General features: G+C 42.4%; 1 protein-coding gene across 2 annotated transcripts in view; it reads left to right on the forward strand.

Annotated features, from left to right (window-relative positions):
- Positions 1-21,297, forward strand: part of LOC128421534 (TGF-beta receptor type-2-like) — a 41,068-nt gene that overhangs the window by 2,509 nt on the left and 17,262 nt on the right. Inside the window, exons 1-2 of one of the 2 annotated variants that reach the window (XM_053404485.1) lie at positions 4,151-4,401; positions 19,650-19,800. In XM_053404485.1, the coding sequence (XP_053260460.1) occupies positions 4,350-4,401; positions 19,650-19,800 (203 nt within the window). In that variant the 5' untranslated portion in view covers positions 4,151-4,349. Of the gene's footprint in view, positions 1-4,150; positions 4,402-19,649; positions 19,801-21,297 lie in introns of those variants that run through there. The other variant, XM_053404495.1, reaches the window with a different exon arrangement.

The raw sequence follows: 21,297 nt of genomic DNA on the forward strand, positions 1-21,297 counted from the left end.
ACAACTGTTGATAAAATAGGTTTAAGGGTAGAGTGGCCCATTAGAAGAAACCAAGATGTCTTGATTGCTGGGACATCAGAAGAGGATTTTGATCCTTGTAAATTTTTGTAGTTTGATCAGTTGAACAGGAAAAAAAATTCATGGAAATCTGAACTATAGGTACAGCAGAACTATCACAGCCACATTCACCTGTGTTCAAAGCATACAAAGCAAGTCTGATACACACTGATAAGCAGTAAGCACATGTTTGTGCAAACTAGATTTTAAGGCTTCTTCTGTATGTAAGTAAACTCATTTCCTTAGGGAATATTGCCTTTTCTCCTCTTTGGGCTTAACACAAGGATAACAAAGGGAGCCACCTTGAATAAAATATGAGGGGGAGGAGACAGGTAAGCCCTGTCTTAATCGATCACAAAGCATTTGAATGGCAATGCCCATCAACTTTGAGGGCATGGCCCCCTCAAATATTTTCTGGGGAGCTGAAGGGACCTTGGCCCCTAGGAGTTGGCTCCTATGGATTGCTCAAATTTGCCAGTTCCACATGGAGAATACACAGCTGTTACACTGTATTCATCTTAGTGGGCTGTCTTCTGATCATTAGGTTACAGGTTCTGGAGGCCTTCCTTAATCATGACGTTTCTGATGAAGCAAGTAATAAAAGTAGGGTTGCCATACATCCGGAATTTCCTGGAATAGCCGGGATTAGACACAATGTTTATGTCTGGATTTTCACTTTTTGAAATATGGCAACCCTAAAAAAGAGGCAATAAGATGGAAAAGGGAATGGACTTGTAAGGGAAGACACAAAACACATTCTCTGTAATGAAATGTATGCTATGAGAGTACAGTACAGAAGTTGAGTTACACTTTTGTGTTCACCATTTTCATTTTTCACTTGCCCTCTTCTGGCATGTTAAATGTTTGTTTGCCATGATTGCTCTTCCATGATTGTTGGCTGCGTAATTGATCTTATCTCCCTCTACTGGTCTATTGTTTCCAAGTTATGTTTCCTGCTTGCTGGCAAGGATACACTTAGATGTGGATCGTCTTTTTTGTAGAACAACATAGAAAACTGCTTTGCACTGAGTCAGACCTTTGGTGCATCTAGCTTAGGACTGCCTAAGGTGACTGGCAGGAGTTCTTCATCGTCTTAGACCAGGGATTGAAGAGGGAATCTTTTGCACGCAAGGGGTGTGCTCGACTTTAGACCTCCTCCAAGTAAACTGTGAAAGCATGCTAACTGCATTTTTGGTCAGACTCTCCTATCCCAGCCTGAGTTCAGGGGGAAACCTGTTGTTCCTGTCTGTGCACAGCACTGATTGGCAGGGAACTGGTGAGATCACTAACATACACTAACTGGTGAGATCACTAACATACAAATACATCTCCAAAGGAGATTTTCAACATTTAAACAATTGATGCTGCTAATGCTGCTTTTTTGTTGTTGTTTTCTTTGGAGAGAGGGTGAATATTTATTTATTTATTTATTTATTTATTTATTTATTTATTTATTTATTTAAATATATATCCAGTACTGTGGAAAAATAAGAAGGCAATCTGCTTGAGGCACTGGTAAAATGGGTTATTCGTTCATCATTTGATCTGCTGCCCAGTATGTCTGTTGAATGGGATATGAAGGCACTCTGCTTTGTATGCATGTACACACACTGACATGATCTTTGAAGTGGTCTTTGTAGCCGAAGGTCTTAAATTCCAGTATGCTGTGGACTAGGATGTATTTTAATTTTGTATTTACTATAATAAAAAAAGGCAAATGCATTTGCTTGTGATGTAAAGGATGTATAAGATGAAAAATCCCAGCGGACAGTAATTAAAAGTAAATAATCATTGGTGGCCTTTTCAGCCACAAAAACATTTGCAAAAGGTGCCAAAGCCTGAAGGAAATGATGATTGGAAAAAGGGTGGGCCCTCATATACTGCTGTAGCAGCTTCAGAGATGCCTCTGCATGTAAGCGGAATGGCTGTAAAGAGACCACAAAGACTGCAGGAGGGCTGGGGAAAGCGAATATTAAGCCAAGCAGAAGCAGAACCCATAAAACAGAGTATCTGGAAAGTTTTCAGGGGGAAAAGAGGAGATGGCAATATAATAATAGTAGTAGTAATAGTAATAATAATAATAATAATAATAATAATAATAATAATAATAATAGTAGTAGTAGTAGTAATAATAATACCCCACCCATCTGACTCCGTTTCCCCAGCCACTCTGGGTGACTCACAGCATATATCCGAACCTAGTAAGACATCAAACATTAAAAACTTCCCGATACAGGTCTGCCTTCAGATGTCTTCTAAAAGTCAGATAGCTGTTTATTTTCTTGACGTCTGAAGGTTAGGGTGTTCCACAGGTAGGGCGCCTCTACTGAGAAGGCCCTCTGCCTGGTTCCCTGTAACTTCGCTTCTCACAGTGAGGGAACCAGCAGAAAATCCTCAGAGGAGGACCTCAGTGTCTGGGCTGAATATATACTGAAGCCAGAAGAAAAAATGCTAATTTCTTTCAGCTCATAAACACCAAATATCCACAAAGATAACATGAATGGTTATGATATTATTGCAGAGAAACTGGTCAGGGATATATGCCAGTGGAATTTAAGTGTCTGACTGCAATGACAATCCTTCCACTTAAATATTAATGTATTAATTGATCTGCCTCCTTTTCCTCTATGGTATTATGTATTGTATATTATTCTTTACTGTTACTTGCTCTCGGCCACCTGTTCCCATCATCAGTCTAGCTGTTCTATACCAGCAGGAGCTTCTGATGTGAACTGATGGCACCATGCTGAAAATATATTAAAAAATCACTGCAGCCAGGTTATCCAGATCTGGAAATGATCGTAGCTGGCAAACCAGAGAAGAGGTACTCCTAACTGCTGAGGTCATGCAGACATGAACTGACAACTTAGTATTGAGGAAAACCCCCAGACTATGTGCCTGCTACCTCATCCAGAACAGGTTGTCTCCCTAAACGCCAGGCATGGAACAACCACTTGCCCACAGCATCTCCACATGGGGGATATAGCCTTAGTTTATCGGTCCTCATAGAGCCAGTTACTGCTTGCAGATACCACTTGCAAAGCCCAATTCAGATGGAACCAGGAGGTAGAACTGGTTGTCATCAGCATATCAATGACAAGTGTGCTCCGCATCTCTGAATACCCCTCGTCAGCAGTTTCTCAATGGCCAAGGAGCTGAGCTGAAGTCCCCTGAGTTCTACGTCTGGTAGGAGTAGCCCTGCAGGAAGGAGCAGAACCACTACAGTACAGTGCCTCCCTCTCCCAGCCCAAGGAGCTGCCACAGGGAGAAATGGAAAAGGAAAGCCAACGGAGCAGGTCCCCACCACCACCACACTCCATCTCTTCCCTAATTAACAGTCATCAACCAGAGTGAGCAAAGGCTGCTTCAGTACAATGGTACCTCAGGTTACAGACGTTTCAGGTTACAGACACTTCAGGTTACAGGCTCTGCTAACCCAGAAATAGTACCTTGGGTTAAGAACTTTACCTCAGGATGAGAACAGAAATTGAGTGGTGGCAGCGGGAGGCCCCATTAGCTAAAGTGGTCCCTCAGGTTAAGAACAGTTTCAGGTTAAGAATGGGCCTCCAGAACGAATTAAGTTCTTAACCCGAGGTACAACTGTACTGTGTTTCAGACCTGAAGCCAGACTGAAAGGTTAAAATAGAGTGTGCTTTTGTATCCTTTTAAGATCTTTGGACTAGTTTTAAATAAAAGCTTTCAAAAAAGCAACAACAACAACAACAACAAAAAGCCCAATGATGATAACGGCAACATGCTTATAGCAATGAATGTACAGATGTTTTCCTGAATGTCGGATTTTGGTATTTGATGAAGCTTAACATCAAATTCCAGTACTTTCTAAAGGAAAGTGATAACATAGGGCAATAGTCACTGCTGGATTCTTTCATTCTCTTTCCAAGAAAAGGATTTGTACATCTAATCTTAGTAGACCTGTTAAAATTAGAGGCAGGAATTTGGTGCTCTTCAAACAGCGTTGGACCATACAGAGCCGTTTTTTCCTGAAGCAGCTTAGCATTGTCATCATTATATCAAGCCCTGCTCTCTGTGCCAACTTTTCCCTCCCCATCCTCCCCCTCCCATATTTGTGTGTGCTCAGAGAGTCAAGCTTAGCCTGCTCATAAACTTCAGTTCCTGGGCGGACCCCACACACGCACAGCTGGATTTGAAACAGCTGGATCTGCCTCCCCTTCAATTTTAGACAGGAGCCCCACAAGCTCTGGATGGGCTGGCGGAGGATGAACTGATCAACGCTGTGAAGCAGGGATTCAGTTTCTGGCAAGATCCAGAAAATGGGTTACCGGAGGAGCCTCACTCTGAGTCTGCTACTGCTGCTGTTGCTCCGTGAGTAAAGGAAAAAAGGGCTTCTGCTTCAGCTGTGCAAAGCAAGAGGCTGTTTATGTTCCTTCTCTCAGCTCCCTTCTCCTTTGCTGATGACTGGAAGGATAAGAAATGTCTGGTAATTTGGTATAAGCACTAGCTGCAAGGCAGGCTTGAAAATCCAATCTCTGCTTCTTTCTATCGGTAGATGTTTGTCCTCTATAGTCAGCCTTCTTGTAGCTGCAACTGTTACGGTACTTGCTGTAACCAAACGTGGGTTAATGTTAGATGAAGAAACTAATGGTTTTCTTGGGGGGAGGGAATTGCATTGGTTGTTTTTACATTGTATTGCAGCATTTTAAAATCAGCGGAAAGACTTGGTTGAATAGTTTGATGGTCAGGGTTTTGAGATGGTTGTAACATAGCTTGTGTCACTCTCACATTGACCCATTCACACAAATTTAAGTGCAGTACTAACTAAACCAATTAAGTATGATGTGGAGGGAAATGAGGATTTCTGCGATTGCATCTAGCTGCTTGGCAAGGCAGCCCAACTATCGCATAAGCAAATAATTCTTTGTGGCAAGCACTGTGTTTCTGTTTCTGTTAACGGTCTGTTAATACTGAAGATACAACTTCCATGCGTGGATTTGATAGTATGCCCCACCAGGCTGCAAAGGCTCTTGTTTAAATCATAGATGCACGCATATAGATGCTATATATACACAAGTCAGAAGAAGTATATACACTTCTTAGATATATATATGTGGCGCAAACAGCATGGCTTTATATGGGATTTGTTTATTGCACTGATACACAACATTTTAACAAAAAATGCATTCTGTGTCGTTCTATGAAACCATAAGGGTGCCTTTTGATGAATGATTACTTGGCTGTCAGTAATGGCAATTCAGTGTACCCAGCGCCTGGAGGGTAAGGCTATCAGTGGCTACTAGGCATGATGGCTGTGTTCTGCCTCAGAGGAAGCATGCCTCAGTATGCTAGTTTCTGGGAATCATAAAGGGGGGAATCATAAAGCAGGGAGAATTCTGTCGCTCTCAGATCTTGTTTGCAGGCTTCTCATAGGCATTTGGATCTTATATCTGATCCTGCAGAGCTCTATGTAGGCTCATGTGCAAGCCACACAGACAGGACCCTGCCTGTTCCATGTGCTGCAGTTTCCCACAAGCACAAATAACAGGGCAAGGGTTATCCTGGGAGGGGCACTGTTTAAGTAACCTATTTTGGCAGCATTGTCATGTTTCTTCCTGCACAACCCTGAGCTCTTCTTCATGGTTCAGTTTCTCCCCCTTCCATGGGACAGGACGATAAGAACAGGGGCAGGCTCCTAGAATTATATACCCATGAAGCTGTCTGATACATCAATGCCTCTGGTCAAATAGTGCCCACTGCAGCCTTCGACAGCCTTCCAGGTGTTTGGAGCAGGTGGGAGTTGGAGTCCAAAACATCTGGAGAGCACCAAGTTGGCAAAGACTGATCCACTTCACTTGACAATGGCTCTGCAAGTTCTCAAGCAGAGGTCTTGCCTAGACTTATTTGTTTAAGAAAATGTATGTATACCACTAGACGGTCAAACCCGCCACCCCAAGTGGGTTATTAGCTGTGGTATCATAAGGGCATGACTTTGGGGCAGAAATCTAGAATGAGCTGGAAGGCTGGATGACTTTGAATAAGTGAAATAATTCATATTATCATCTAAAGAAAAGGACCCCATAAGGTTATTACATCAGAAATCTTCAGTTACCTAACTGCACCACTTTATAACTTGAGAAGCCAGGAACAGAATTTTCTGCATGCAAAGCCTATGCTTTTTAACTGAGTTATGGCTCTTCCCCGTTTTTTTCCAAACAGCATGCTAAAGAATGAGGACTGGAAGCAACAAGAGTTTCCTTTACTCCCGATTCCTTTAAGGGAGTGCCGGGATCAAAACTCCCTCTGTTGCCAGTTTGGTGCTAAAGCAGAAATGCAGAAAGTGGAATGCAAAGCAAAGTAACATATAATAGGAAGGAATACCATGTTTCATGTTCCTTTGCAAAACCCTCCACCAACCTTTACAAATTTCTTAATTCTTCCTGTGTATAGTATGTAGTAGCAGTGTTCCATCGGTGAAGATCTTGTGTAGTTAGTGAGGATCAGAGACTGTGAATCAGGACCTCTGAGTTCAGATACTGGGCGCCAAACAGCCAAAATGAAGCACTTTGATTTCTATGGAAGGGCCTATTCAACATCCTGATCCAATGGATGGTAAATTCCACTGCGTTCAATGGGTATATTATATGAAAGACACCCTCTCTGCAAATATTTCATACCTCGTATCAATGCCCTGAGAAAATAATTCTTAATCATTTCAACAGCACTTCCCGAAGTATTTTATAACCATTGTCTTATTCCTACCCACAACAGCCTGTCAGATAGGGCACTGTGGTTTTCATTTCTAAGATGGAGAACTGATTTGCCCAAGGCAACTGGGGAATGTTTAGTGGGGCTAAGAATGCATGACTTTGAGGTCTCAGTCCAGAATGCAAGCTATGGTACAATGCAAGTACAGATATGCCTCAAGTGCCTTGAATTTAGGCAGATCCTTCGTGACAGAAAGAAAGACTGTGTATCTAGCCAGCAAGTAATAAGATTGGCTTTCTTCAAACTGGACATATGGAACAGGCAATCACACATGTTAGACCAACAAAGCCTTCAGAACTTTTAATTTCTGTGTTTAATTTGCAAGTAGGCATCTTTCCAAGGTTGCTGGAAAATTCTGTAGGATATTCTCACCAGATGTACAGGAAGATAGTTTTGGGGGGTTGCTTGCCATCCTCCATCACACGTTCTATTGTTGTTGTTGTTTCTCTAGGGATATAGTTCTCAAAAAGAGTGATCTAGTCCTTCCTATAGAAATGCAAGGATTACGTGAAGATGGGGGAGATGAAAGGTGTCTCCCAAGGTGGAGGGGTTTGAGCTGTGATTTGGCAAAGCAGAGACAGGCAAGGAAGAAGTGTCAGTTTATTTCGCAGCAGGGACTAGGATGTTATCTCCTGGGAAGCTATTTGCCAGTCCTCTGCATGCCAAATAAGTGGGGGTTTTTCTCGGAAAGAAACCCACGAAATAAGCCAAACGGAGGAAGGAGGTAACATTAAGCATCGCTTTCTTATGACCAATGAGAAGGTAGCAAAATAGTGAATAACCTTCATCAGGCTGACTGTTAAGTAAAGCATAGGGGAGTGAGAACAAAAGCTGGCTTCATATTGAAGCCATAATGTCTGCATTAGTGAAAAGTTAATTTTTCTTCAATACTCTTAGAAGAAGCAAGGCTGCGGGAGTTACGAAGTGTGACTGTACTCCAGAATTTATCACTTGCTTTGAGAATGGTAGGCATACTGAATTGAGTGTGGTGTCATGGTTAGTGTTGGACTAGGACCTGGGAGGTAAAAGTTCAAGTCCCCATGGCCATGAAGCTCACTGGCCATTCACTGCCCTTCACAGGATGGATGTGGGTATTAAATGAAGAGGGAGAGAAAACCATGGACATGACCTTGAGCTCCTTGGAGAAAAGGGTGGCATATAAACATAAGAAGAGCCCTGCTGGATCCGGCCAAAGGCCCATCTAGTCCAGCGTCTCATGGTGGTCAACCAGATTGCAGGCCCATGGGAAGCCTGCAAGCAGAAGCTGAGGGCCACAGGGCTCTCCCCCAACCCCTTGTGATTCCTGGTACACAGAGGCATAATGCCTCTTGACAGTAGAGGTAGAACATAGCTAGTAGCCATTGCTACATTTTCCTCCGTGAATTTGTCTAATCTTCATGTAAAGCCGTCTGGAGTTGGTGACCATCATTACTCCCTCTTGTGGGAATGAATGGTATAGTTTAACTATGTGCTATGTGACTAAGTACTTTATTCTCTATCTTTCCTTTTCTTGCCTACCACCATGTATCTTGGTTTCTAGTCACAAGGCAACTGTAAATTGTTTTTGTCAGAGCAGTGGCTCATCAAGCTCAGTATTGTCTACACAGACTGGCCATGTCACTCCAGAGTTCTTTCTCAACCCTGCTTTTATTGCATATAAAAAAAGGTATCCAAAGTTTAGGGATGGGATGATGGCAATAGGATGGTGAATGAAGTGCGATTGAGGGAGACTATAATTCAGTGGCAGGACACATGTGTTGCATGCAGAAGATACCAACTTCCATTTCTGGAATGTCCGGTTAAAAAGGATCATAATTTCTGCTTGAAACCCAGGACTCTGCTACGCAGCTGCAAATGAAACGTTTTAAGTGTGTTGCGAAGTTCAATATACAAAGGTGGCACTAGATGGCGAAAGTGAGCTATGGTAAATTCAATATATTTTTCAAAACTCTTTTTTTTAACACACACATTTTCACAGTGTTTTTTTTTATATGTGTGTTGAGTCCACCCCAGTCACAGTAGGCAATGCCAGGAGTTAGATGTTCAAATAACCTGACAGGTGTAATGAAGCTTTCTATGTTCTGCAGATCTACTTTGAATTGAAAAGTTTGCAGTCCAAAAATTGACTCATTAGTTATAACCAACATATACCAGGTTGGGAAAAGCTGCTTTAAGTCTATTTATTCCCTCTCAGCCACCTCTCACTAATTCTTTCTTGTCTCATTTCTCTGTCTCCTCTGTCCATTGAGCCTATCTACCTTACCCTACCCTCAGGGTTTGTGCAAGTTTTAATCCTAGCCCACCTTTTAATACATTTGCAAATCTGGACTAAAAGCATTTTAGCAGCTTTCCTTCAACAGCTGGAATGTTTATAAGCATTCCATGCCATCACACAGTTCAATAAATCAGAGGATTTGCTACCACAAGCATAATACTGTATCAATTCAGTATAAACTGAAATCCTTACCAAGTCTAAGGGACTGGCATATGAGTTAGAATTTTATTTATTCCGGAAGGCTTTTGGGAATTTGTGATCCACCTTGAGTTTCAGTTCTGGGGGAAAGGGAGGATATAGATAAATAAACTTAATAATCATAAAATAAAGAAGTCTTATTGTGCTGTTCGCATTATAGTTACCGTTGTAACGCATAGAGGGCTATTGGCTGAGTTTTGCAAACCCAGCTGCTGTAACTTGCAAGGAGTAGCAAATAGAGGACCAAGAAATATGAGTCCTGCTAATTGATTATAAAGCAACATTTTTTAAAAATTACATTTCAGTTTTCTAAGACTTTAAAAATAGTATCAGTTGGCAACTTTATCAGCTGCAAGGAGATGGTTACTGGAACTGTCTGATTAAGAAAGGGGTGGCATTAAAATTTAAACCCTTCTTCTTGCTTCTCATGATTTATAGCCTCTTGCAAGATTCATCATTGCAATAAAATAACAAAAAAGGCTGGAAAATGCTTAGCTTAGTGGACCACAGAAGTTTGTCACTGAGTTATAGCAGTTTCTTTGCTCTGACATCTCTTTGTTGGCTCATCAAAGTCTTTCTGCCAGATGGTAAACAGAATGCCTGCCAGAAATTTCCAAACACTCCCCAGGAAGTTCATCTAAATCACCAGTAAACCATTTGCACTTAAAACAGAGCACAAACCCCCGTTGCTCAAATGTGACACAGATAACATTTCTGCCATGTTTACTGTTCCAAGGACAACACCAGATTTCTTTACACTGCCCTTCCCAGTTCCTTCCCATCCACTTAGATGGGTCTACAATTCCTACAGGGGAAGCAAAATATAGGAAACATGAGTCTCAAGGACAGAGTTGTCACATGAAATTTGAGCTGCTTCCTGTGCAATCCTATGCGTGCCTACTCAGAATAAGCCCCACTGAGTTCAATGGGACTGACTCCTGGGCAAGCACACTTAAGATGGCAGATTTAAGAGTCTGAATTTTGGATCCAATGTCAGATTCTTTGCTTAATTCAAGAGGGAAAGTTGCCTGCACCCTTCTGGACATGCTTGATGTGGATTGGTTATAATGTTACAGCAGGGATGGGGAACTGGTGGACCATCAAGTGTTGTACAACTACAACTCCCATTAGCAATAAACCTTTTGTAAGCAAGATGATTGAAGAACCTTGGAAATGTATGGGATCTCTCTGAGAATCAGGTGTAGGGATAGCGGATTTGCTGCCTGCTGTTGGGGTGTTTCTTTACTTCCAGTGTCCTCTACCTGTGTTTCTGTAAGTAAAACAAATATTACAAACGTGGGAAACTGCAGTCAAATAGAACTCTTAAACTCAGGGCTAGTTAATCCTCGAAGGGGTTAAAGGTAAAGGGACCCCTGACCATTAGGTCCAGTCGTGACCGACTCTGGGGTTGCGGTGCTCATCTCGCTTTACTGGCTGAGGGAGCCGGTGTACAGCTTCCGGGTAATGTGGCCAGCATGACTAAGCCGCTTCTGGCGAACCAGAGCAGCACACAGAAACGCCGTTTACCTTCCCGCCAGAGCGGTACCTATTTATCTACTTGCACTTTGACGTGCTTTCGAACTGCTAGGTTGGCAGGAGCAGGGACCGAGCAACGGGAGCTCACCCTGTCGCAGGGATTCAGACCGCCAACCTTCTGATCGGCAAGTCCTAGGCTCTGTGGTTTAACCCACAGCGCCACCCCGCGTCCCACGAAGACCACATAAATTGTTTTCTTAGACTCAATTAGGTCATGCCCCCTCACCTTCAGTGAAGATTCTTTCTTCATTCTCTTCCACTATGTGAAGCTGACCAGGCAACATGCCTGGGCTTGACTGCTTCAAGCACAGACCGTGTTCTCAGAAATATTTTTCTTTATTTTGTAAACCCAAGATTTCTACTTGTGTTCTTCTTGCTGCTGCATGGAATAAGGCATTAATCTGAGCTTTGTTGTTTGTAAGTAAAACCTTTAAACTTAGTAACTGTGTGGTCTGTTCATTGCAAGAGGAGTAGAGGGGAAATGCTGTAAGTGGCTACAACGGGATATTTAAAAGGTCTATTAACCTATTAATCCCATGCTTCACTGTGCTGCATAATCCTGTGATTTTAATACTCTGCTGGGGGCTCTCGAGTGTTTTTGGATCCAGCAATCCTTCCAATGCTTTTATTAATTACCCCACACAGGTGATCTATATCTAATTTCCACCCAATAACAAAGTCACCATAAGATTTAAGGGTTCTCTCAGCCAAAGGAAACCAAACGCTGTGTAGCCCTATCCCTGGAAACTCACTGTTTAGGGAAGTGGAGAGGGCTTAACACAAAATATGATACTTGGGTATCAGTGGGCTATTTGTTCTGAACCACTTCAGAATGCAGGTGGGAGCTTATGTGTTAAAAAGAAATTCCCTTCATACAGAAAATTAGATGCCAGGAGAAACCATTCTAACCTATCCTTCCAGACCTCCTTATTTTTAATTGAAATGTGAGGGATATAATTTTTTAATTCACATGTCATCCTAAGAGTCCTGTTACCTGAAGTGCAGCTCATACATTGACAAAAAGAAAAACCCAAAGATTCCACCATATTAACCCAAACTGCAGTTTGAAATAGTGAGGCCCAGATTCAGGCATTACCACCTCAGCGAGAATCAAGCCTGTGCCCAAGTACAAATGGGTAGACAAGTTAGATCTTGTACTCTTAATACCCGGATGAATGTGAGAACTGTTTATCTGGCACCTAGGCTAATCTGCCTGGTATACACATGTAGCAAATTCTGCTGATGACAGAGAATGGACTGTACCACTCCAGGTTGTCAGTGAAGGAAAGCCATTTCCAGTGTTCCTACATTCATTCATTTATGAAAAAACTGTCAATAAAAGAAAAATATCAAACATTATATTATTATTATATTGCCACTCTTGAAGTATTTTCTAGGCTTCGGCCAAAGCCCCCAAAGTCAGTGGGAATTTTTGTTGTGGTGTCAATGGATTTTAGAAGAGGCCACGACTTGCTCTTGGATTCACCAATTCAGTATGCAATTTCTCATCTTCCCCCTTTTATTGAAGGATTTTCTTTGTTCACTGATCTGAATAATTTTCTACAAAGTGCTTCAGTAAAATCTTGATCGTAAATCAGCTTATGAGAGCAAACTCTTTTATTAAACTTGAAAGAGAGCCCTAAAGAGGAGAAAATTGGCTTTATAGCTGTAAATGTTTATTGCTTAATCTTCTAATCCCAGAGCAAATGGAGAATATTTGTTCAACATATTTTGTAGTTTAGAATGTCATGCAGCTTCTCCATTACTTTATTTCCAAGGGCCTGAGGTCTGATTAGTTGGGAAAAGGAAAAGATTTATTGTGAAAGTAACAAGTAAAAAGGCGCAGAGAAGAAATACTTTCCCATCACACACACGCATGCAGGTGTATGTACCAGGGTAGCAGGATTGACCACGAATCCCCATTGCACGTACACACAAGCAAAAATATATTGGCCACCATATTTTCTCCATACCAGCTTGATGACAGAAGTGTGTAGAATTTTATAATGTATACCAACCAGAGAATAAGAGAGCCTGTGTGATAGCTGCTATCAGAAAGCAGCACCAAGGGGACATCTGCCAAAACCAAAAAACTGTACAGTATTGCCTTCTCCCCGCAAAGTCACATCTTTAGAGGCAGGGGCTCCTATTGTTCTCTGTTCCATTCTCACTAAACCGACATTCACCTTTGCCTTCTCCCCATTGCTTGCACCAGATATAGAATTGAAGTTTATTGGATTAGACACTAGTGCTGTCTGTTGCCAATGAATACAATGCAATATGCATTTTGCAGGGATAACTGGACTGTCTTCAAAGAGAGGAGTTGATTTATTATAAGTTTGCTGTGTTTCACCTCACCCCCCAATCATATTTATACTAACATGACTATGTAGATACAATGACTTAAACGTTATGCAGAACAAATCTAATGGATTGTTTTAAATAATTTAATACAGATTAATGACCAGCAGAGGCTTTAACCACTATTTTATAGACACAGAGGTAGCAAAAATGGGGCAAAGGAATGGATTATTCCCCCGGGCATTTTCAGTGTATATTTGTCTTTGAAATATATTTTCTAAGTGCTGCTTCTGTTGCCATTTCCCCCTCATGAATTCTCATTAAGACCCTTGGGTTGTGCAAGTTTCCTGTTCAGCGTCTGTGGTTATTTGTGCTGACCAAGTTGTGTCTGAAAAGAACGCCACCCCTTCTCCACAGGCCATAAATAAGTCTTATAATGACTTTCAATTAAGGCTGTTATTAATTTGAACTGTTTCATTTCAGTATCTTTACCGGTAATTTCAAAATGTGTGCCAGTGGAGATTAGAGTACGGTGCAGGGATCGCCAGCAGGCCTGAAGAGATAAATAATTAAACTTTCCTATGAACCCAGAATATCCACTGAGAAAAGAGGCTGAAACACACCATGATAAATTCCTGGGCAGGGACTTATGCAAGAACATGGGGTGCAGGCTCCTCATGATGTTATTATATCCTGTTATCTTCCCCATATAATGGATGAGGCCTGCCCCAGGTAGCATATCTTGGATGTCATGAAAGGGCAGCCTACTATTAGTTACTTAACTTATTATTGTGTTTTTACTGGCAGAAAGTGGGAGAGGCACTTGTGGGATTTATTTATGTCTCAGGTGATAAAATAACTTGACTTGGTGCCATTTGCTGCTTCATTTCAGGCATCAAAATGTATTGGGTCAGCCTTGGATAGCACTGTAGGCATGTTTATTTTTTGAAAGAATGAGAGCTATGGAAAAGGAAAACAGGCTAGTGAATGTGTCTTCATTAAGTATAATTTGTGTTCAGTTATCTTCAGCATTTCGGGCATATCACAGGGATTTGAATAATTGGATGTAAACAGGACTGGTGTTTCCTTAACATTTCATGATGAATACAAAAAGAAACTGAATGAAGAGCCAAGTTCTTTTCACCCTATAGCTAATCTTGGAAACACTATGTAAGTCTATTCTTTGATAAATTTAAAGTGAAATTCTTCTTAATCATGATCATTTGGAGAAAGTTCTACTTGAAACCATTCAGATTGGCGTGGTTATGTTTCCCTATGTAAAATAAATAACTCCCTGAAAATATAAAGCTAGCAGAACAGGGAAATAACTGGTCTATAACCCTTCCCTGGTTTGCTAGTTTCCTGCTTGCATGGATTTATTTTCTTGGGGGAACATTATATATATATACAGTGGTACCTCAGGTTACATACACTTCAGGTTACATACACTTCAGGTTACAGACTCTACTAACCCAGAAATATTACCTCAGGTTAAGAACTTTGCTTCAGGATGAGAACAGAAATTATGATTCGGCAGCGCGGCAGCAGCGGGAGGCCCCATTAGCTAAAGTGGTCTTCAGCTTAAGAACAGTTTCAGGTTAAGTATGGACCTCCGGAACGAATTAAGTACTTAACCTGAGGTACCACTGTGTGTGTGTGTGTGTGTGTGTGTGTGTGTGTGTGTGTGTGTATTCTCATCCTACAGTCCAAAATGGCCAAGCCCTCTCTACCAGCTCATGGGTCTACTATCTCATTCTCTTGCATGTGCAGTAGTTCCAGTCAGGTAAATCCTTTGAAAACAAGCCAAGATTTCCTCCCTTAATATAAGCTATGTGAAAGGTGTTTGGAAATGCAATTACATCCTCAGTGTGAAAAAGTCTTCCTCCCATGTGACTTAAACAGTCTCACCCTGATAAATTTTGAAACCCTTGCTAATGGCCCTTTTGAGGTTAGGCTGAGGAGAACCCATCCTCTTGAGCCATAGGCTCTCATAGACCTATCAACCCCTTCATCAGTAGGGTGTAAACTGTGTGCTTCCAAGTAGGAAGCGTTGAGGAACTAAAAGTAACTGATACAGCAAACAGGATCACTAAGAAGAAGCGTGCTGGCTGAAAATTATTGGATACACATGGAAGAATCAACAACACTGGTGCCTTAGCAATCCCAGAAGCATATTTCTTTTAGGGAAAGATGCCTTGCCTATGTGTCATTAGACACAGCTGTCAGATAAATTGAAGACAGGCAAGTACACAAATAGGGGCAACATATGCATTAAGAGGCACTCTATGGAAAAACTGAGGTTCATCGCATAAATGAATGGATCACTCTTGCTTTTATCTCCTACTGTCAATTATATTTTCTTTCTCGGTGCCAGGCAACACTGTCACATTCCTCCAGATCAGCCTTTCTCAACCTGTGGGTCCCTAGATGTTGTTGAACTACAACTCCCATCACCCCTAGCTAGCAAGGCCAGAGCTCAGGGATGATGAGAGTTGTAGTCCAACATCATCTGGGAACCCACAGGTTGAGAACCACTGCTCCAGATGATCATGTAGATGCAGTTCTTAATTTTGGGCTCTGGAATCCATGGCCTTGCAGGGGCTCCCTCCATATTCACTCAATTCAAAATATGGCAAGCCAGTCCTGCTGCATTTGGGGCAGCTTTCCTGCTCATTCTGCTGAGAGGGGCTCTGGACCTCTGCCCCAAAGCCCCGCCCTGGCAGCACCACTGTGTGCAGATGTGCAGTGTTGGGTTGTGAAGAAAGACTAGTGCTAAACAATACTGTACATACGTGCAACGAGCCAGCAGATATTTCATATGGCCACATCTGTACCTTTTGCACAACTTACTTACAGAAATAGGTTTGCCATCACCCTCATGCGTAGAGCCCTACTAGCCTTTCACCATGTGGTTGCGTTGCTGCCTATATAGTTATGCGGAGGAATTTGCAGTGTGAACTGGCCCTGATGAGATTCTACTATCAATCATGGGACCCACAGTAAACAAGCCCATTAATCGGAGCTATCGCCAAATCACACTAGGAACACACCCAAGTATTGCACATGTAATCTTAAAAAAAAGAGAGAGACGTTCAAAAGAATGTTGGTTCTGATTGGTACACTGCCTCGAAAGAAAAATCATCACCAGCTGTGCAACAAGATGCATCAAGACCAGTCCAAATGGAGGGGGGTGGGATCTTAAGTGCAAAGGCAAATTAGGGTTGGAGGTGGGGAGTACTAATCAGTCTCCCCCAACCTAGTGTCCTCAAGATGTTTTGGACTACAGCTCCAATCATCCCTGGCCATTGGATCATGCTGCTGGGAGTTGTAATCCCATACAACTTGGGGGACCTATGTTGGGGAAGGCTGGTAGGCTGGTCCATTAGGGCAAGTGAGGGACTGCCCCACCAAGCTCAGTTAACCAGTTTTCCCTCCTTATTTACACCCAGTCTTGGGGGGCAGAGGGAGGTGTCAGCTCCCTCTTCCTCCTCAATCTCAGGGTTTCCCCTTGTTGCAGAGAATTCAGCAGGGACAAGGGTGGAGACAAAACTAGAATTAGTTGGCTCTGCCTGTCATTGGCTCTGGCTCCACCTACTATTGGGCTCCCCAACTTCTGCCCCACCAGTCTCAGTGGGTACCAGCCACCTCTATAGAGGTGGCAGATAAAACACTGCCACCAAGTTACGAAAACTTTCAGTGAGAGGTTATTGCTAGCTTGGTTCATCATGTGATTCCCCCCCATCTGTTTTGGAAGGCAAGCTTTTGCATAGGAGCCCAGCTTCTTAATTAGTGAAAATCAGGGCAAGAAACTTGCTAAAACTACTATTAGAACTTTGTGTCCCTGAACCATTAGCTTGTAGTTTAACTGCCACATCACTCATCTTACCCCTAATGAAACCCAGATGAATGCTTTCAATGTTAATACTCAGATAATTTAATAAAGCTGCACAGGCAGTAAAGTAACAATAAGCTTCTACAAAAAGCTTTCCAGATGTTGCAGAGGCAAATGCAAAGCATCAAAATAAAAACTTTTTTTTAAAAAAAAAGTTTGGGAAAGCAAAACTTGGAACGAACTATAAACTAATTAAATATGAGGATGAGGTCTCCAGGAATAAATTGAAGACATAAGGGTTTGGTGGTAGCCAATAATGATTGTACTAGTCAACGTTGTTGCAAAGTCTGTCTGTCTGTCTGTCTGTCTGTCTCTTCTCTCTCTCTCTCTCTCTCTCTCTCTCTCTCTCTCTCTCTCTCTCTCACACACACACACACACACACACACACACACACATCAGAATTCACCAATCATAGGATTACTGTCTCTTTTGTAATGCAAAATTTCATTTTATGCATCAGGAAATGGGATGGGAGATTTATTGCTGGTTGCCAGAAACTAGAGAACAATAAAGGGTCAAATCTGAATATTGGTATAAAATATTCTTTGGAAGAACATCATGATAATCAGAACCAGATATCTAGGTCTGCTTTTCAGCTTCTGAAACAGCATCCACTGACTCTCGTCTATAACAAATTTGCTAAGTACTGAATCTAACGAAATTGCTCTGCCTCATTCCAAAGAATTGGGGAGCTGTGCAAGCTTCTAGTAGCAAGGGTTAGGAACCCTGATGGTCACAGGATTTCACCTGTGGATGAGATTAAGTTTAATAGTGTTTTCCTTGACCCTCAATGAAACTGACTTGGGAGGCAGGCCCTTGTTCTGTACTGTCTTGATTTTTGAATCAAGCATGTTGCCTTAATTTGCTATTCTGCTACTTTTGGTCTTCTCCATCTGTCAGAACTGTGCCAGATAGGTCAACACAAATGTTTGTGGGAGAGAAGGCCTTTTCTGTGTGATCAGCAAAAATGTGTCTCAATCACATTTTGGCCCTTGCTTGATCCCTCCCTCCTAGTCTTGTTCATGTGAAAAGGTAATGTCAGAGCGGTTCTGAGAGCATCACACATGGGTTGTCCCCGGACCACAGCACCATATGTACAAGATTATTATGCTCAGCCCATTTCGAGTGTACAGAACTTACTGGGTTCTGCTTCCTTTGGAAGGAGGTCAGTGGCAGGCTTATGGTATTTTGTAATATGTGAGTTCATTTACAGATATGATTATAGGTAAAGACACAGCTTAAATACTTCAAAAGACAGCCAAAGTCTACATCAGATCACCAGATCATCAAATCACCAGGGGCCTAATTTCCTCTAATACTCTGAATTCAAACTGCATTTCCTATCGTTTCTCTTCACACACAAGACATCTAGATTACATCATCAAGGGGGAGGAGGTCTGCTTTTGCCCGATTCATAAGACACAAGGAGGATTGTCTGATAATTAGTTTCGATGGAAACACATCACCTGAATACCCAGGACTATTAACAGCCTCCTCTGTCAAGACTCTGGCACATATTGCCTTAAAACAACTCATGGTGATAGTCCTATTCACCAAAAAGAAAAGAAAAGAAAAACCTTGCAGCAAAACCCATTGCAGTATATTGCCCTTTGAGTGCTCAGGGGATACAATATCCCCATAGCAGAAGTGCAACCTTGAGAGAATATGAAGTTTGCTATAAGCATGTTCCTATGCATTAACATCGGGACACGGGTGGCGCTGTGGGTTGAACCACAGAGCCTAGGACTTGCCGATCAGAAGGTCGGCGGTTCGAATCCCCGCAACAGGTGAGCTCCCGTTGCTGGGTCCCTGCTCCTGCCAACCTAGCAGTTCGAAAGCACCTCAAAGTGCAAGTAGATAAATAGGTACTGCTCTGGCGGGAAGGTAAACGGTGTTTCCGTGCGCTGCTCTGGTTTGCCAGAAGCGGCTTACTCATGCTGGCCACATGACCTGGAAGCTGTACACCAGCTCCCTCGGCCAATAAAGCGAGATGAGTGCCGCTACTCCAGAGTTGGTCACGACTGGACCTAATGGTCAGGGGTCCCTTTATGCATTAACATAAACGTATGCAGAAACACCCAGAAAGCTTGTGACTGTGCATGTTAGTGCGTGGATGTGTGAATGCAAGACACAGAATTAATGAGTGCACTTTTAATGAGGCCTAAAGGGAAACAGAGTATGGTCAGCATTTGCTACAGAAAGAGAATCCCCTTATCCCACACACACGCATCCCTTATCACACACACACACACACACACACACACACACACACACACAAAAAGGGCTCAGCTATACAGCTGCAAATAAAAAGTTTTAAGTGTGTTGTCAAGTGCATTATACAAATGTGACACTAGATGGCGATGGTGAGCTATGGCAAATTCAATATATTTTCCAGAACGTTTTTGAAAAAACCATTTTCACAACATTTTTTTATGTGTATCTAGATTCCACCAGACACACACATTCACATGGTGCTTGCAATATGTGAAACCTGTGCATTCTCTCCCCGTGGATGACGGTATCATAGTACTGTATGTCAATTAATGACCCGTGTGTGAACTCAGAATCAGCAGATGAGACATATATACAAAATTGTTCATTCAAACAACTAAAGATGCTCCTTTTGTTTGATTTCTTTTTATTCACAGCACATGACGGCCAAGGAGGGCGGAATGTGAAGAGCAATTTATGTAAGTGGTGTAATAACACGTACCCAGTCTGTAAAGATCAGGAGTGCTACAGCAACTGTGATCTGAGCTCCTATTGTGAAAAGTCAGAGGAAATCTGTGTGTCTATATGGTAAGCAGGCAAAGAGCACCAACCCTCATTAAGCACATCCCTAATGGGCGATGAAACAAACTGTCAATGAAATCAAATGCACAGATAATATTAGAATATGGGTAAAAGGAAATATAAACATTATAAGCAGGGCTTTTTTTAAAGCCGTAACTCACCAGAACTCAGTACCTCTCAGATGGGTTCTGGCACCTCTGTTAATAAAAACATTTACATATTAAATGTAAAATAAAGTGCAAGAACATAGTTACGGAAAGATCCACACCTAGCAGTTACATTTTCCAACTGCTGCACATTATATCTTGAGGATTCTACTAAGTACAAAGTCACAGTTGGGGACAAGCAATTGACATTTTTAATTTATATGGGAGTTCATCTGATAGGAATGAAAGTGTTGTCCTGTACCTCCCCCGCCCCTTTAAATGTGGGGGTTTTGATCCTGTCTATTTTGGACTTTCCAAGGATGGAAAAACCTTACATTTCCAGGTTCAAGACAACACTATGATGAGGAGGCTGCCATGTGGACACCACTACATCAATGGGGAGGCAGGCAGGTGCAAATCTGTATTTTGATCCAGTGTGAACAAGCCCAAAGACAACTTTTGGATACACTTCCAGTTGGCATCGGGAAATATTAACAGCCTTGGGCAGCATTCACCTAATGAGCCCCATCAGCAGAAGCCCTGTGCAAGGACCTCCAGTTGTGCAACAAGACTCCCCCCCCCCAAATGGTCAGGAGAACCCCCAGAACAGTATGTGGGGTGAGGAGAGGAAGGGATCTGGCAAGCCGCAGAACATTTGTAACAGGCAATGGTGAATTCCACCCCTTGTACAAAGCACTATGTAGGCTACTGTGTCAAGGTACATTTATAGAATCATAGAGTTGGAAGGGATCCAAGGGTCATCTAGTCCAACCCCCTGCAATACAGGAATATCAGTTAAAGCATCCATGGCAGATGGCCATCCAACCTCCGCTTAAAATCCTGCAAGGAAGGAGAGTCCACAGCCTCCCGAGGGAGACTGTTCCACCGTCGAACAGCTCTTACTGTCAGAGAGGGATGTGGGTGGTGCTGTGGACTAAACCACTGAGCCTCTTGGGCTTGCTAATTAGATGGTTGGCGGTTCAAATCCCCATGACGGGGTGAGCTCCCATTGCTCTGTCCCAGTTCCTGCCATCCTAGCAGTTTGAAAGCATGCCAGTGCAAGTAGATAAATAGGTACTGCTGTGGCAGTAGGTAAACAGTGTTTCCATGCACTCTGGTTTTTGTGACGGTGTCCTGTTGCACCAGAAGTGGTTTAGTCATGCTGGCCACATGACCTAGAAAGCTGTCTGCAGACAAACACCGGTTCCCTTGGCCTGATGTGAGATGCGCACCCCATAATTACCTAACCGTCCAGGGATCTTCTGCCTTTTTACCTTTACCTTACTGTCAGAAAGGTTTTCTGTATGTTTAGTTGGAATCTCCTTTCTTGTAACTTGAATCTATGTTCAGGACTGAT

This window comes from Podarcis raffonei, chromosome 1 (genome assembly GCF_027172205.1).
Source record: "Podarcis raffonei isolate rPodRaf1 chromosome 1, rPodRaf1.pri, whole genome shotgun sequence".
Classification (NCBI taxonomy): Eukaryota; Metazoa; Chordata; class Lepidosauria; order Squamata; family Lacertidae; genus Podarcis; species Podarcis raffonei.